Source organism: Podarcis pityusensis (assembly GCF_964106645.2).
Source record: "Podarcis pityusensis genome assembly, chromosome: 12".
NCBI classification, from domain to species: Eukaryota; Metazoa; Chordata; class Lepidosauria; order Squamata; family Lacertidae; genus Podarcis; species Podarcis pityusensis.
Genome location: NC_138037.1, coordinates 53144417 through 53160788, shown reverse-complemented (window position 1 = coordinate 53160788; position 16372 = coordinate 53144417). Strand labels below are relative to the sequence as shown.

General features: G+C 41.7%; 1 protein-coding gene across 1 annotated transcript in view; it reads left to right on the top strand.

The window, feature by feature from the left end:
- DPY19L1 (dpy-19 like C-mannosyltransferase 1) overlaps positions 1-8092 on the top strand; it is a 37246-nt gene extending 29154 nt beyond the window's left edge. The window contains exons 21-23 of the mRNA XM_080975824.1: positions 489-588; positions 3857-3982; positions 6118-8092. Of these exons, the coding sequence (XP_080831950.1) occupies positions 489-588; positions 3857-3982; positions 6118-6274 (383 nt within the window). The 3' untranslated portion in view covers positions 6275-8092. The remainder of the gene's footprint in view (positions 1-488; positions 589-3856; positions 3983-6117) is intronic.
- The last annotated feature ends 8280 nt before the right edge of the window (positions 8093-16372 follow it).

The following is a 16372-nucleotide window of genomic DNA, read 5'->3' as shown; positions in this document are numbered from 1 at the left end:
AAAACAAATACCCGGACACCCTGCTTTTTTTGTTTGGTTTTTGCCTATTTTGCAGTATCTGCTACAGCATCTATCATAAGGCAAGCAGCAATTTTGTGTCCTGTGTTGGAGAACAGGATTATTATGCTGTTGAATAGTTTTCCCCACTGTTGTGTTTTATAGTAATTGACTTAAGAATGAAAGGACCAGTTTCTAGAGTTTCTGTAATTGTATTGTTTTATAGTACATTAAGACTTGTATTAAGTAGAGAATTTGAAGTATTATAACTTTAAAATATCAAGAACAATCTAAGAACAATTAGAGTATTGGATGAAATCTGATGTAGTTTTAGTTTTGCCACTAAGAATGATGTCATGCCTGAATGTATTAATATGAATGTATATTTTGAGCTCTGATTTTTAAAAAGTTTAGTCATCTTTACTTTATTCTACATTTTTACAATACTTTGCCCAATTGTTTGATTTTTAATTTTCTTTTATATATTTCAGATGCTGTTTTTGCGGGTCCAATGCCTACAATGGCAAGTGTAAAATTGTCTGCTCTTCGGCCTATCGTGAACCATCCTCATTATGAAGATGCAGGTTTACGGTAAGATTTAAACTTCAAATTTTAAGGCTAGCTATATTCTGATTTACTCAGCAAGGAAATTGATGTAACAAGACTTCTAAAAATTGGGAATAAGCTGTGCCTTTTGCTCCCTGAATTATATGAACTGGAGCTTTGTGTGCTGGGATACTTGGACTTTTGCAGATTGCATCTAAAATGCTGTTTCCACTTTTGATTAGTGTAATCTTATCTCTTTTTAATGATTCTGTGAGGTTTTACAGGTGCAGCATGTACCTTTTTTGTTGAAACAAACAATGAAATGGGTCTGGCTTGTGTTCTTCAGGTTGTTTGGTTTATTATACCGTATAGAGGTCTCTGGCCTCCTGTGTGCTTTGAATATATTGTTCACAAATTATCATACTCTTGGGTTAAAAAAAACAACTGGTTGTCACTGGGTGCTTTAAATGGGAAGTTGGTGACTGGAGTATGATCTATAGAGATGGATCAAAGGTGGTGGTGGACTGAGCAAATCTTATTTTGTATTGTTTGGGAGGAAAGATTAAAATACAGGGTTGGATGAGTTTGAAATTAGCTGGGTAGTTTCAAATAAACATGTTAATTGATTTAATATAGCATTATGTTGTATTGCTTTTTAATTGATTAAAATAGGATGAATAAAATATAGTTATTGGCTTTAGACAGAAGCTTTGCTGTAGAGAGAGATGAGTAAGTCGGCGATAAATTTGTTTCCTTCAGGCATGCAAGCTCACTAATCCTGTGGTTTCTCCTGGCTTAAAATAAAGAGTGTGAGTTGCTATTGTATCAACGAGATGGAGAGCAGGCAGCAGCAAACTCCTCCTCTAAAAGAAAGCAAGGCCTGACAAAAGACAGCAAAATATTTGCATTCCTCCCAGGGAGGAGAGTCCTTTCAGTTTTGTGGTTCTGCCTTTGATTTCAAAGCAGCAGCATCTTGCTATTAAAGAGATCCTACTTGGCAATAGAACTCCCCCCCCCCCCCCCGCTTTTTCTTCAGCCTTTTTTGTTCTCCCTAATGCTTCTAGGAGGGACGCAGGTGGCGCTGTGAGTTAAACCACAGAGCTTAGAACTTGCCGATCAGAAGGTCGGCGGTTTGAATCCCCGCGGCAGGGTGAGCTCCCGTTGTGCTGCTCTGGTTTGCCAGAAGCAGCTTAGTCATGCTGGCCACATGACCTGGAAGCTGTATGCCGGCTCCCTTGGCCTATAGAGCGCCGCAACCCAGAGTCGGTCACGACTGGACCTAATGGTCAGGGGTCCTTTTAACTTTACCTAATGCTTCTAAACAGATGGGAGAGGGAAGCATAGTGAGGGAAAGTCTAGTTCTGTTCACCTCAAGAAGCCAAATGTACAGAGGGGCTGATATCGCTTTCCCCAGAGTGCATCACAAAGATCAAGGTGGTGACCAGGACTTTGATGTTGTCCAACAAAGCCAACGTCACATCCATGGCAAAGGTTCTTGCCCTATGTATTTCAGCAGCCCAAATGACACTTTGGGGCAATCACTGCTCCCACCAGTTGCCGTGGCCACTTTCCTCCTTTCAGAGTTCTCCAGTAGCTTTGTCAAGCCGTGTGATGGTAGACCAAGGACTCCAATCTGCAAAGATGGACTCCCTTTAGAGATGCACCAAGAACAATAGTAACCTCGGGTCTGCAGCGCTGAGGTGGCCATGGCTCAGTACCCATGGTACTTTCCCTGCTCCATTAGAATCAACAGTTGTGGAAACAGACAAAGCCCCTTTAGCTTTTCTTCATAAGAGGTGGAACTAGACACTGACACAGAACTGCAGCTCTATGTAAGTCTTAGTCTGTGTTAAAGCAACACCATTCAAGCCTGCTCATATGATTCTTCAGCCTGAGCTTCACACAGATCTGCCCAGGGTGCTTCCTGTTTGGTCTTAGTCCCTTTGGCAGAACACCAACTCAAAAAGTAATGCCTCTCCCCACTCAGGATCTCATTTGACTGAAACATGGAAAATGCATCTCTGTCACAGAATATTTAAATAACTGAGTGAATATCCATGCTCTCTTGCCTGCTTAATATAATGGAAGTTCAGGGAAAGTCCATCTTCCCAACATCAGTTAGCAATCAGAAGGGCAACATCAAAACATTTACCTATATTCCAAGGTGGGACAAACACCTACTTAAAATACCAGCTGGAAAACCCTCCTGTTGAAGAATGCATCCCTAGAAGCAAACACATTGACATACAATGTTAGGCCTATGTGTGTTTTCTTAGTCATTGTTGTTGAGCCAAAAGTCTGCCCGTTTTGCACCCAGGGTTGGAGCTGTGGTACTGGGTTTTTTCCTACTAAAGTCGAGTTCTGAACCTGAGAGAACTCTTCTTCCTGGGAACCAGCACCAGGTTTTTGCTTGGCACTGCCTTCTGCCACAGGAGGAGTTAACCCTTTGCTGTTCCCTGTCCCTTGCCTCTTGACTAAAAATAAAACTCATGGTAAGTGAGGCTTTTCACTTTCTGTTCTGACACTTCAGGAAGTAACCACCTTCCTTCCATTTGGGGTTAGGATTTGTGCTCCAGAAATTATTTCATATTTGTTTCTGATTTGCTGGCAAATGTTAACTAAATCAGGTACAGTGGTGCCTCGCAAGACGAAAAGAATCCGTTCCGCGAGTCTCTTCGTCTTGCGGTTTTTTCGTCTTGCAAAGCAAGCCCATTAGCGGATTAGCGCTATTAGCGGGCTTAGCGGATCAGCTGATAAGCGGCTTAGCGATCAGCTGTTAAGCGGCTTAGCGGATCAGCTGATAAGCGGCTTAGCGATCAGCTGTTAAGCGGCTTAGCGGATCAGCTGATAAGCGGCTTAGCGGCTTGGGAAAAAGGGGGGGGAGGAAAAAAACCCCGCAGGAACTCGCAAGACATTTTCGTCTTGCGAAGCAAGCCCATAGGAAATTCGTTTTGCGAAGCACCTCCAAAACGGAAAACCCTTTCGTCTAGCGGGTTTTCCGTCTTGCGAGGCATTCGTCTTGCGGGGCACCACTGTATTAGCTACCAGTATGTGCTTTTTCCATTTCCTTGAGTCCTTATCTTACTAGTTTTGTTTATCCTCCTGTGTATTTTACCACAAATATATATGTCAAACATCTCATGAAGTATGTTATTAACTATATTTAAAAAATACACCAGAGTAAATTAGCTCTCTCCACAATACCGCAAACATTCTTTTCCACTTTACTTCAGTGATGAGCTGTGTATTGTTTGCTCAAGTTATTTTTTTTTCTTGGTTACTTGGTATATTTGTAGCTTTCTCTTCCTCCTAGGGCAAGAACGAAAACAGTTTATTCCATGTATAGCCGAAAACCAGCAAAAGAAGTTAAAAGGGAATTGCTGAAGTTGGGAGTAAATTACTACATTTTAGAAGATTCTTGGTGCCTGAGGAGATCTAAGTAAGTAATCAGTATGTAAGTTTACCTTGATCATTTCCTACCAGTGATCAAGGGGTTCAAGTGCTTTCTTTGCACCCGTTGGCTAGGAGAAAGTGCAGGTGCAGAACTTTGGGACTTTTCTGTGACGTCTTGTCATGCTGAGGTGGTTTGGGAATTTGGCCACTCACCTTCTATAAACCCTGAGACATTGGTCAACTCTTATTGGTGGTGTCCACCTTTAGTTTTTGGAATTTGGGCAGTTGGTGCTAATGGCTGAAAGTGATCTTCAAAGCAATCCTTAAAATTAGAATTTTGCTTTTGTAGCCACTGTGTCAGATGCAATATGATATTATGCTTTTTGTTGCTTCTTATGTTCTGAATATTAATAAGATCTACTTGGATCTCTAAGGATTTTCTTAAGTTCGTATGTGCATCATTGTGGAACTTTGGAACCTGAGTTTTTGAGGACCCTTAGTAAGGATTGGTCATTGAAATTAGATGGGTTTTTACATCAGGGACAGCCAAGGTGGTCATGCCTGCCCCCTCCTCCTGGTTTTGTTGGGAATACAGCTCCTGTCTTCCCTGACTTTTGCTGACTGGAGCTAATGGGGATGTGAGCCAAAAACACATAGAGGGCACTACGTTGGCTACCCCTGTCTTGGATAGAGCTGTGTGTGCTTTAAATCCTCCTCCTCATCCCTCGAGTCATTTTATATTGTGACTGCAGACAGATTCTGAATGAAGCTACTTGAGCAGCACTGTCATTGTAAAGTTTCTTGGCAAGGATGCCAATTTTCATAGTATTTTGCTCTAGATTCCACTGCATTGTTTAAATGTTGGTGTGGATTTATTTATTTTTTGTTTGTTTAAATAATTTTTATTAAGTTTCCTATTTTAACAATCCAGTCAAATCACATTAAATGTTCCAAATTATACAAATACATATCAAATAGTCCAAATATTCTGCCTGAATTATAATTATTTTGTTGGGACTTCCCATGCTTCAAGTTAGGTTGGGGCTCTGATCATCTCATATGTCTGCTGCCTTGGATAGTCTTTCCAATAGTTCCTTTAAATCTTCCTGCTGTTAACCTTCCTTCTTTCATGGCCTCTGAGTTGTTTCCACAAGTGAGTTGAAATAAGCAATGATGTGTTTCTGTGTGGATTTTATGTGTATGACTCTCCGCTGTTGTTGCAGTATGTCTTACACGCTGGTGTTTGTGCCAAATCAATCCAAAAGTCATTTCGCTGCCGGCAGACGCCATCTTCTCCCAGTTCCGATGAAATCAAATCTAGGCGTTTGCTCATTAATTTTCCCAGACTGGTTGCATCAAACATTAGCCTTTCCAGGGGAGATTTACCAAATCAGACTCAAAATACAGATAATGACATATTCAGAGCTCACCTCTCCCTATGACTATTTATAACTCTGCAGCTCAGTCTTATTCCATCATGGCAGATTTCCAAATTAAAAAGTGTGTCATGTCTCCTTCAACATTCTAGGAACCCATCCTGTTGGTGTGGATTTTAATACAGTGGTACCTCGGGTTACAGACGCTTCAGGTTACAGACTCCGCTAACCCAGAAATAGTACCTTGGGTTAAGAACTTTGCTTCAGGATGAGAACAGAAATCGTGCAGTGGCAGTAGGAGGCCCCATTAGCTAAAGTGGTACCTCGGGTTAAGAACAGTTTCAGGTTAAGTATGGACCTCCGGAACGAATTAAATTCTTAACCCAAGGTACCACTGTAGTATGGATCCTAAGAAAGGTTGTGGATGAAAAGTTTCCCATCACCCCCTCTCCCCAGCAGGAATCTGCACACTTGATAAAGCCTCTCCTGAGGGTCGGGACCCTGCCTAAGCTGTGTAAAATGGTGTCCAATTTTGGCCTAGATCCTAAATTGACTAGTTCACGGAATGAAAGTTTCCTAGTTGCATCCCACATTGTTCAGGAGGGACCCCAACCCTTAGGAGAGGCTTTAGAGGAGGGATAGTGGGGTTTTAGGATTAAAGTGATTTAGTAAGTCAAAAAGTGTCATGGGGGAAAGTATCAGCTTTGTTGTCAGTAAAATAATTACACTTGATCAGTGTTGTTCTTCCGCCATTCACTCAAATGATGTGTGTCCTGTTTGCTGACAATATTTAAATACTTTTTAGGCCCGGCTGCAGCATGCCAGAAATCTGGGATATAGAAGATACTGCCAATGCTGGAAAAGTTCCCTTATGTACCCTCATGAGCATGGATTCCAGGCCATACTTCAGAACAGTGTTCAACAACAATATATACAAAGTATTAGAAGTTACCCGGGAATGACTCTTCAGTGCAACGCATTTTCTGACAGTATATGTATTTTTTAAACTGGCAACTAAGTAAAAGAGAGCTCTCAATTCAGAGTCCATTAAAACCAACAGGACTTTTGACATTCATTTTAATGGATTGCACCATTAGACATAGGCTGCGTTCCAGAGAATTCTATGCTCAGGAAGTTCCTTTGTCAGTTGTAGCAACCAAAGCTTTGTGCCTACATAGGCTCTATCCCTTTTTCATATTTTAAACCGTGTAGCTGCATATAGGGCTACTTCATTGGATCAGCCTTAAATGGTGAGTCCAGTTATATTTATTTGGAAATACATTCCATTGATGTAAATGATAACGGCTTCTAAATAAATATGTTCAGAATTGGAAGCGCTAGGGTGCCAGGAGTACAGTATACTGCAGGGAATACTAGACCTTTACAATGAGGACATTTTTAAAATATTCTCAGTCGTAGACTTGGGTCAGTTCTTTAAAATTTGCTATGCAAATGTTTATGTGTTCAAACATTTTTAAATAAATACTGATCCAAAGCAAGTGAGCAAAAATGGCTGTGGAAAAGTATGCCAGGTTTCAAAATCAGTGAAATTGCAGAGGCAGATGATCTTTCCTAGTATAGTCAGTGCATCTTTCAACCCGAAATAGCTAGGAAGGCGCAGCATTCCATACACAGTCGCCACATTATATTGCTAACCCCATTCCCCCAGCATGCATCTCATATTGCACCTTTTATGAATATGTATATTTTTTGTGAAGGAATTGGATAGTTTCCACTATCTCATTTATGTGCAAGTGGCTGTTTTTATGAAAACCGATGAAAAATCCCCAATGTTTTAGGTCATTTTAGAGCTAGGTAATATATTTTAAGTTTTTGTTCTACATGGAAATTATTCTGAATAACTTTGAATTTCATGTTTTAGATGGCAAATGTGCACAATCCACAATCTTCAGCCTTCTTTTTAAAGTAGTTGCTAAAATCAGGCCAATGAAACTAATTTTAGTAAGCAGTATTTTTGCTACCAGCTGTTGAAATGGTTTATCACCAAAGTAGACAAAACTTAACAAATTTTGTACATATGAAATATTAACAAGGAAAAAGTTTTCAGGGTTTAGAAAAATCTTTTTATGCTTTGGCCTTAATTTAGTAATAGAACATATTTTGCCTACCTTGTAGAAAGAAAGTCTAAATTGATAGGAAATAACATTCCCTGAGAAACAAAATGTAACCACTAGAGCAATGTAAAATAAATGGAAATAAACTCATTTCAATTTTTGTGGCTCTTTTATACATCTTAGAATAGTTAATTTATGTAAAAGTAAAACTAATAGTTTGGCAAATATTAAATAAACTACAACAGTATTTTTGCCATTTTTTAAAAAAAACTGCCACGTATTTTGATTTCTGCTTTTAGTGAGATTCTGATGATGATGCACAGCTCCACTTCAGGCAGGAATTCACTTTTTCATTGGTAGAGCAAGATTGTCATATGCGAGAGGTGGGGGAACACTCGGCCAAAAAGGCAATATGAATTCTGTTTATGCAACAGCTACTAAAAAACATTGCAAATCATCTAGATAAGGAACCATCTGGAAAACTGTGTGTTCAGCTCTCTGTTGAATTTTAACTTCTGTACTGCAGGCACAGCTTTGTCTGTGACTTAAATGTAGTAAATTCTGCAGCAAGAAGCATAATTTATTACATAGACTATTAAAGTGGATTTCAGGATAGTGATATAAGAGGGATTAGCCATATTTTGGTTGTGTCTCACATTGATTAAAATGAGGAGAGCTAAAGAAACGGTTTTAATTGATTATTTTTTTTAAAAAAAACCTCATTTTGTTTCCTATTTGTTAAGACAACCACTAATGAGGATTGGGCTGTGGAAAATTAACATTCAAGAAGATGTCTTTTGTAATTATATTACAGCACAAAAATACTGTATTTTTATGCATTTTATGCCAATTGTTGATGTTTGTGGTTAAAATAAAAGCTTTGTTCATATTTGTGCTTCTGTGTAATAATTTCTGGAAAACTTTATTGTTGGAACTTTTGGTCAGCAAGTATTTATAAAATGGCATCAGTTAGCCTTAAGTTTCTTTTTAAAAGCTGCAATTCCACCATTGTTTTTAGGCATCAATTTATAAATCAAGTATCCATAAATAAATATTCAGTACTATAAGAATGTTATTGGGTGCAACCAGACCATGCCTGCAAGTTTCTTGGAAGGTGACTACCACATATTAAACTAAAAGTGACAGGACCCTCGTCGCCTTTTCACCAGAAGTCCCACCTTTTGATATGAAGTAGTGTAAAGTTTATATTGCTTTTTTTTTTAGGGTATTGCGTTTTGGTACCCCCAAACTGATGGAAGAGGTTTTGAGTCCCTCTAAAGAATGGTGTGATTCCAAGAGCATCCTGATAACAGAAAAGTTTGTTTGGGGACCGATCCTCCCCTTTATCCCTGATGCTAAGACAGATGTTTTGGGTCAGAATGAATATGTTTGGACACAGAATAAAAAAAAGGTTCTCTGTGGGTTCTTCCAGCTTCAAAATGACTCAAGCCATCAGCCATTTCCTGCCCCTTCTCAATACTGCTTTTTATTTCCTCCAAGCCAGCGAGAACAGCCTTACAGTTGGTTTTCTGGCAACAAAGGAGACTGGCTGTGATATACTTGGTTTGATGTGATGGTAGGGACAGAGTGGGTGGATTGAGAACAGGGGCAATGGTGACATCTTGAATTAGCATTCCATTTGCTGACTTGCTAACCGATTCAGTTCCACCATGAAGCTCAGCTCCCCTGCGTCACAGCTAAAGAACACCATGTGAATCTCATAATGTTCATGTACCACCATCCCAACATTCACTCACCTGAAACTGGCTGTGTTTAAAGTCTGGGGCTGAAGAAAATGTCAATCAGTCCATTATATAGTTGTATCTGAAATTTCATGCATATCAGTTAATATCTTGACGCTGCTCCACTGAATTGAAATTTCAGCCTTCATGACATAGGAAAACGGCCAAGTAAACAGCTATTTTCGTGGAGGAGTGTCAAGACATTACCTGATATGCATGAAACTTCAGATATAGCTATATAATCCCTAATGTGGTAAGATAAGACCTTGTATACACGGTCTACACTGCTAAGTTGGTGACGCTTGGCTACTGAAGGAATTTGCAATACTTGCAGTATAATATCAAATTATAGCCAATCGAGTATTTAAGGAGGCAAACATACTGGCGAAGCATGATAACCCCTCTGGTGGAATGCTTGGCACCTGATCTTCTTAGGGCAAATACAAAAGATCTAACTGTTCTTCTGTTATTCAATATGATTGTATAGACTTTCCTAAAGAAATGATTAATTTTCCACTGTGGGTTTCCATTCAGGTGGCCTGTGGTTTGCCTGCATCAAATATTCACATTGATCTTTAACTCTCTTTTTTGCCTTTTATTTCTTGTACTGTATTTTAGTGCATTACAATTTTGAATTCCAGTAAAAACTGTACGGCATCCAGCACAGTGCATCACAATTGCTACCACAGGTAGGAAACTCACTATGAGCTCTCCCAAGACCCCAAGCAATTCTCAAATGTTCTGTTGGCTGGGGAGCGGCAGGAGTTGGGGAGCCACTGTTTGCCAGCAAAGTTTTAAATGCAAATCAAAAAGTTTCCCTACATTCTTGGACTTGGCATAGTGGAGACTCACACTTTTCCTTATCTTGGGACTCTTCAAGACACAGCCCAGTCGCTGATGCAGCAGCCTATGTGCTGTTCTCGCTTGCTTGGAAGGACACTGTTTCAGCCGTGTTTGTGACAGCACTTAAACTTACAATGGCTTAGGCTAATGTAGATCAATATGTTGAAACTGGGTGTGTGTAAGTGAAGCAACCTCAGTGAATCAATCCATTTCTGCTCTCAATACCGCAAGTGATTCTCGACAAAAACGGCCACAAACACTGACCTCTAAGCAATAATTGGAGCAACATGAAATTCCTTTGAGTGAGCAGTTGCGCCAGAAATGGAGACTTCCTTTCATACTACTGGGGGAGAGGGTCACAGTGCAGGTTATCCTTTTAAAAACACATTGGAACAGCACAATGTGCTCTGCCATTGAGCAGAAAACTAATGGGCTATCTCAAGTATGTTTTGATTGCACAGATGTATCATAGCATCTGCCAAATACAGCAAAAGTATTAACTCCAGTTGCTGCTGAAGATAATTACTTTCTGAGTCAAATGTCCAGCTAGCAGGATATGACAAACGTTCTGCTGCCTATAGCAGATATGCTGGCCACTTGGGCTTCTTATCAAAGGCTATACATTCTAAAGGTGGTTGTTTTGTTTGTTTTTGTATAAAAATGATGATGAAGGTCACATGTTTTTCTAGAGAATTTCAGCTTGGGGAAAACCTGGGAGGTGGGGACCAATTAGGATTGGGGCTGCACTCAGTTTGGGGATTACTGGGTTAGACAGACCAATTGTCTGGCTGAATATAAGGCTATGATTTTTGCATTGCAAGAGGTTGGTCTAGATTACGCTTGGAGATACCTCCCAACTCAACAATTCTATGATTCTACGACTGTGCTAGCCGTATTCAGGTCCAAGATTGGAAGGTGACTATTTTGCTTCCTAAAATACCGTAGATTGCAATTGCAATTTGGATTCTTCATACATTTTCTTCCCTTGAAATATAGAATCATAGAATTGTAGAGTTGAAAGGTACCTTGAGGGTCATTAAACCCAACCCCCTGTAAAGCAGGAATCTCAACTAAAGCATTCATGACAGATGGCCATCCACCCTCTGCTTAAAAACCTTCAAGGAAGGAGACTGTTCCACTGTCAAACAGAAAGTTCTTCCTAATGTTTAGTTGGAATCTTCTTTCTTGTAACTTGAATCCATTGGTGTGGATCCTACTCTCCAGATCAGGAGAAAACAAGCTTGCTCCATCTTCCATGTGAAAGCCTTTCAGATATTTGAAGGCTATCATATCAGTGTCCTCTTTTCCAAGCTAAACATACCCAAATCCCTCAATCATTTCTTCATAAGGGTTGGTTTCAGACCTTTTATCATCTTGGTCATCCTCCTCTGCACATGTTCCCGCTTGTCAATATCCATCTTAAATTGCAGTACCCAGAACTGGACACAGTAGTCCAGTGTGGTCTGACCAAGGCAGAATAGAATGGGACTATTACTTCCCTTGACTGGGGCACTGTGCTTCTGTTGACTATTAGTTCAACTAAGTACCTGGGGTGTGGGAAAGCTGAAACCCCAACACAAAAAAATGAGAATGTATCCATCAGTTCCAAAGACTTCATTCAGCCTGCATGTGTTTCTGAAGCTTTAGTGTCTATGTGTTTCAATTATGGCTACAAGTCTGCCAAGCGAGAAGACCATCTGTTTGAGTGGGCTCATCAGCCAGCTAAGCAGCATTGTTACCTGCTATTTGAACATATGTATATGGCAAGAAATCTAGGGCTGAAGAATAGACAGAATTAAGGTGCACAGACTTACAGCTGCTTCCCTGCCGTTAGAATAAAGAAATAGTGGCAGCTGAAGAAATGTGTTGCAGTAGAACCATTTTTCAAAATCAACAATGGTTTCTCATTTTCAGACTGTGAGGTATGCTTCAGGATAAATTTTAAAGACTGGATATCTACTGAGCATAGAATTTTTTTGGAATTTAGGAGAATACTGAAGGATGTGCCCCTTACCTGGGAGGAAACATGGCCAATGGTCAGGGATGATAAGAGTTGCAGTGCAACAATATCTGGAGAGCCAGGTTCTCCATCCTTGCTGTAGATGTTCTTTGTGGCCTTTGAGCAGACCAGCTTTGTGAACTAAACATGCACAGACCAACTTTAGAAGCTTCCAGAACTGCCCTTCTCCATAAAAGAGGACGGTTGTTGCAGCTGAATTCTACATTGCAGATCCTTCATCAAGCAGGAGGGTGAACGAGATGACCTTTCAAAGTCCCTTCTGATTCTTTTTATTAAAATCAATTTGTTATTATTGTTTAACAACAATAAAGAAACCCACAATTAAGTAACCTCCTGTAGTATTGTTACAGATAGGTAAGCGTACAACACAATAACAGAAAAATCATGCTTGCATAGCTGGAGACCAGAAAATCACTCCCAAAAGAAATTGGAGCAGCGTTTGAATCTCTTGCCTTAGTGTAAGTAATAAATAGGAAGCAAACGCCCAATAATTTTTCTGATTATGTTTCTCCCCTTGACCCTTTACATTGTGGAGTCCATTTTTTGTCTGAAGCCGACTACCAGAGCCTCCTCTCCCAATTATTAACAGAGGGGTTCCTCAAATCTTTCCAGTGGCAAAATTTCTCCAGCCTGGTAGCTACTGGCTCTTTAAGTTTCAGTACTTTGTGCGTCAAGGGGTTGTCAACTTCCATCTTTAAAAATAGAAGTGCCAAGGCAGGGTCAGGTAGCTCAGGTTGCAATACAATCTAGCTTATTAAAATGAAATTTGTTCCCCGGGATTTCAGTTCCTTTTCAAAGGTTCACCATGGGTAAAGCAGTATACCTTTAATTGAACAACCTCTGCAGCACAGAGGGGACAGATTCAGATTAATGTAACTAAGTTAAATCAGAATTCAATGTCACCTGTGTATTAATTTTAGTCCTTTTTCCCGAGTTTTGCAGAAATGGGCTTCACTTATCCACTCCGTGTCTGTGAACTGCACATTCAGATGTGCCTCTTTTTCTCTCACTACCCCCTCTGTCTAGGTATTGAGCATTTATTAAGAGTTGATACATAGCTTTTCCATGCACTCTGGCTTCCGGTGCGCCAGAAGCAGTTTAGTCCTGCTGGCCACATGACCTGGAAAGGTGTCTGTAGACAAATGCTGGCTCCCTTGGCCTGAAAAGTGAGATGAGCGCCGCACCCCATAGTCGCCTTTGACTGGACCTAACCATCCAGTGGTCCTTTACCTTTTTACATGGCTGAAACAAGTACTTTCCAGTACTTTCACACACACACCTTCAAAGAGAAGGAATGCAGGGGACTTTCAGTTCTGAGTGCATAACGAGAGAAGGAATTCATAGGTCTTTCCAATAAGACCAGGGCCAGGAAGAATTTTTATTCTTTTTGAGTCAGGGGCACACTTGTAACACAAGTCCCCTTCCCACCCTGAAAGACTCGCCTGTTGAAAAATTCAAGGGCTGTTTGTGGTTCTTTAGCTTCATGTACACAGCGAAGCCCTATGCACACTCACTCGGGACAGGGATAAGTCCCACTGTGTTCAATGACGCTATAACCCCTCTGAAATATACTTGGAGTCCTGCCGTGATTTCATGCTCTTTATTGCAGCTTGTAAAACAGTGATTGAATTTCCCCCCAAACCTCAGGCTTTTATATACATTATTTACACAGTGAGTCCCTTCTGATTGGCTGATTCTGCTTCCCTCCTGGAGCCTGATTGGTCTTCTCCTGCAGGCCAATCAGTTGTTGCATTCTAGGATCCTACCTGCCTATTGTTCTAGGATAAGCTTAGTAGCTAACACCCTCCCTGCCCAACTTTTCTGGGTTGGGTATGGGGCAAGGATTGTGATTTTTCTAAAGCTAGATTATTATGCCAAATTCTTTGCAGAAGTGGTAAAGCAGGTTGCAAAGATGTTCCTTGGAGAAATTATATGCAGCTGTCCCAGATGGGATCCCATATGCCTTGCTCAGTATATACTGAGCTAGAGCTTTAGCTTATGGAAATAAAGAAAATATTTACGTAACACTTGAAGCTTGCAAACCAATGTGTGGCTGAGATTTTGTCAACGAACCTTCTTCCTTTCCAGGAATCCAGAAAGATAAGCCAACACAGCATTCTTATTGTTGCCACCATGATGAAATGTGTTCGCAGAGCCACCACTAATGTTTGCAAAATTCAAAGCAGAATGTTATTTTTTCTGGACCCTGAAAGCTGGTTGGAATGCAGGAACTGTGCCTTGAAGTCTCCACGGGTTGTTGAAATCTGCTAAGAGCTGGAGACATGACAGATATTTAGAAGGAGGGAAAACGAGTGCCGTCCCTCTCCTGTTCTTGAAACAGGATGAGCTTGCATTATTAAGACAAGGTAGGTGTTGGTGAAACTTTAAGAGAAAGCCCTGAACTTTAAAAGAGATTCTGTAATGGAATATGAGTTTTGCAGTGTTCTAGAATGCAGCCAGGCATATCTGCAGGGACTTCTTTTGAATGTGTTGCCTCCCATTTTAGGAGAAACGTGGCTCAGCTTGATGGCTAGGGGGCACCTTCAACTCTGCTAGCACCTTCATTTTCAAGTGGGCAATCGCCTATCTCTGTAATGTCACACATCAATTGTCTGCTATTGTTTGATTAGCTTCTGATCACAGAAATATGTTGATTATCTTTCAGATCCTATATGTTCACTTCATTGCCATAGCATTCATGTGCTGCGCATCACAGCAGATTCACCTCCAGCCCTTTTCCCTCCAGATGAATGAATAATATCCAACTCTCATATTATTTTTGGGGTGGGTCTGGCATCAGCACCCAAATTCCTCAGGCAGCTGCCAGGGCCAGTCAGTGCCCACTGCTGCTGTCAGTATTTCACTCTCTCATTGCAGGATCATGTGATCATTATTTACATTCCACACTGCTGGAAGTTTGGGATGGAAACTCAGATACAGAACTTCCGTTCTTTGTGCTTTTGTTTTCTGCTCTTTGTTCTCTGCTCTAGGACAGAGAAGACGCACGTGTGAGATGCTGTTCACACTAGCCATGTTTTGTTGTTTTGATTTGCTATAAATAAAGAAAATTGTGATGCCACATGCCTACACAGCCTCGCTTCTTATGGAACTCTGCTAAGCGTGCATGTGCTGGTCCTGGGGGGGGTACCATGCGGTATGGTCCGTGTCCGGTCCAAGGCTGAAATGGGGTCCAAGGCAGGGAGTCGGGCGTGGTCAGGAACTCTGGCAGAAAGCAGGACAGGGTACCGGCAGGAACAGGTAACCAACAATGTTGCTCCCGCAACCTGGGACTGGGCGGCTGGCCTTTATCTCCTCTGAGGCATAGGGCGGTCCCGGTCCACAGGTGACTCGCCTCTACTGGCCTGGGGGCGAGCACTCCTCCTGCGAGAACTTAGTTCCCTCCGCCTCTCTGCCCTGAGCCTCTGCAGCTCAGGAGAGGCTGGAGGGTTACTGGACCCAGAGGCAACCTCAGCTTCCCCTGACAGGGCTGGGAGAGGAGCACCTGCAGGCGATGGGTCCTCAATCACCTCTGGAGCCAGAGCAGATTCAGCTGGTGTCTGCTCCTGAGGATCCAGCACAGGTGAGGGCCCTTCAGGTTCAAGCCCCTGCCCCGGCTCAGCCGGCCCTGGAGGCGGGGACTCCTGTGCAGGCTGGGATTCCTCAGGTTCAGCCTCTGAGTCCAAATCCCAGGCCATCACAGTGCATACAGCTCCACTGGATGTATGTCATAGTCTCCTCCGTACAGGAGATGTACAGAAAGTTGCCACCTGTCTTGAGGCCTTATTTTCCGAGGCTCCAGAAAGTGTGCAGATGCCGTTTTAATTTCCTGTGAAGCCCTGGAACAATGATACTTTGGGGGCATTTTAGGAAATTTGAATTTCAAGCTGTCCAAGTTCTCATCGAGTTGCCCCAGTGCTGTGCCCACTTTCTCTCCCCACAAGTAAGCCTACCAGGCCTCATGGGGAGGCATTGATATAGGAAAGGGCCATCTACGGGGCACTGTGTTGAGAGCCCTCTCAAACTTGAAGCTGCGCCTATGGTATTTTCTGTGCCGCACCATGACATGGATGCTAAGAATTACACATGAAGCTCTGCTGGGAGAATAAAGGTAAAGGTAAAGGTACCTCTGACCGTTAGGTCCAGTCACGGACAACTCTGGGGTTGCACGCTCATCTCGCCCTATAGGCCAAGGGAGCCAGGGCTTGTCTGCAGACAGCTTCTGGGTCATAGAATCATGGAATCATAGAGTTCGAAGAGACCACAAGGGCCATCGAGTCCAACCCCCTGCCAAGCAGGAAACACCATCAGAGCACTCCTGACATATGGTTGTCAAGCCTCTGCTTAAAGACCTCCAAAGAAGGAGACTCCACCACACTCCTT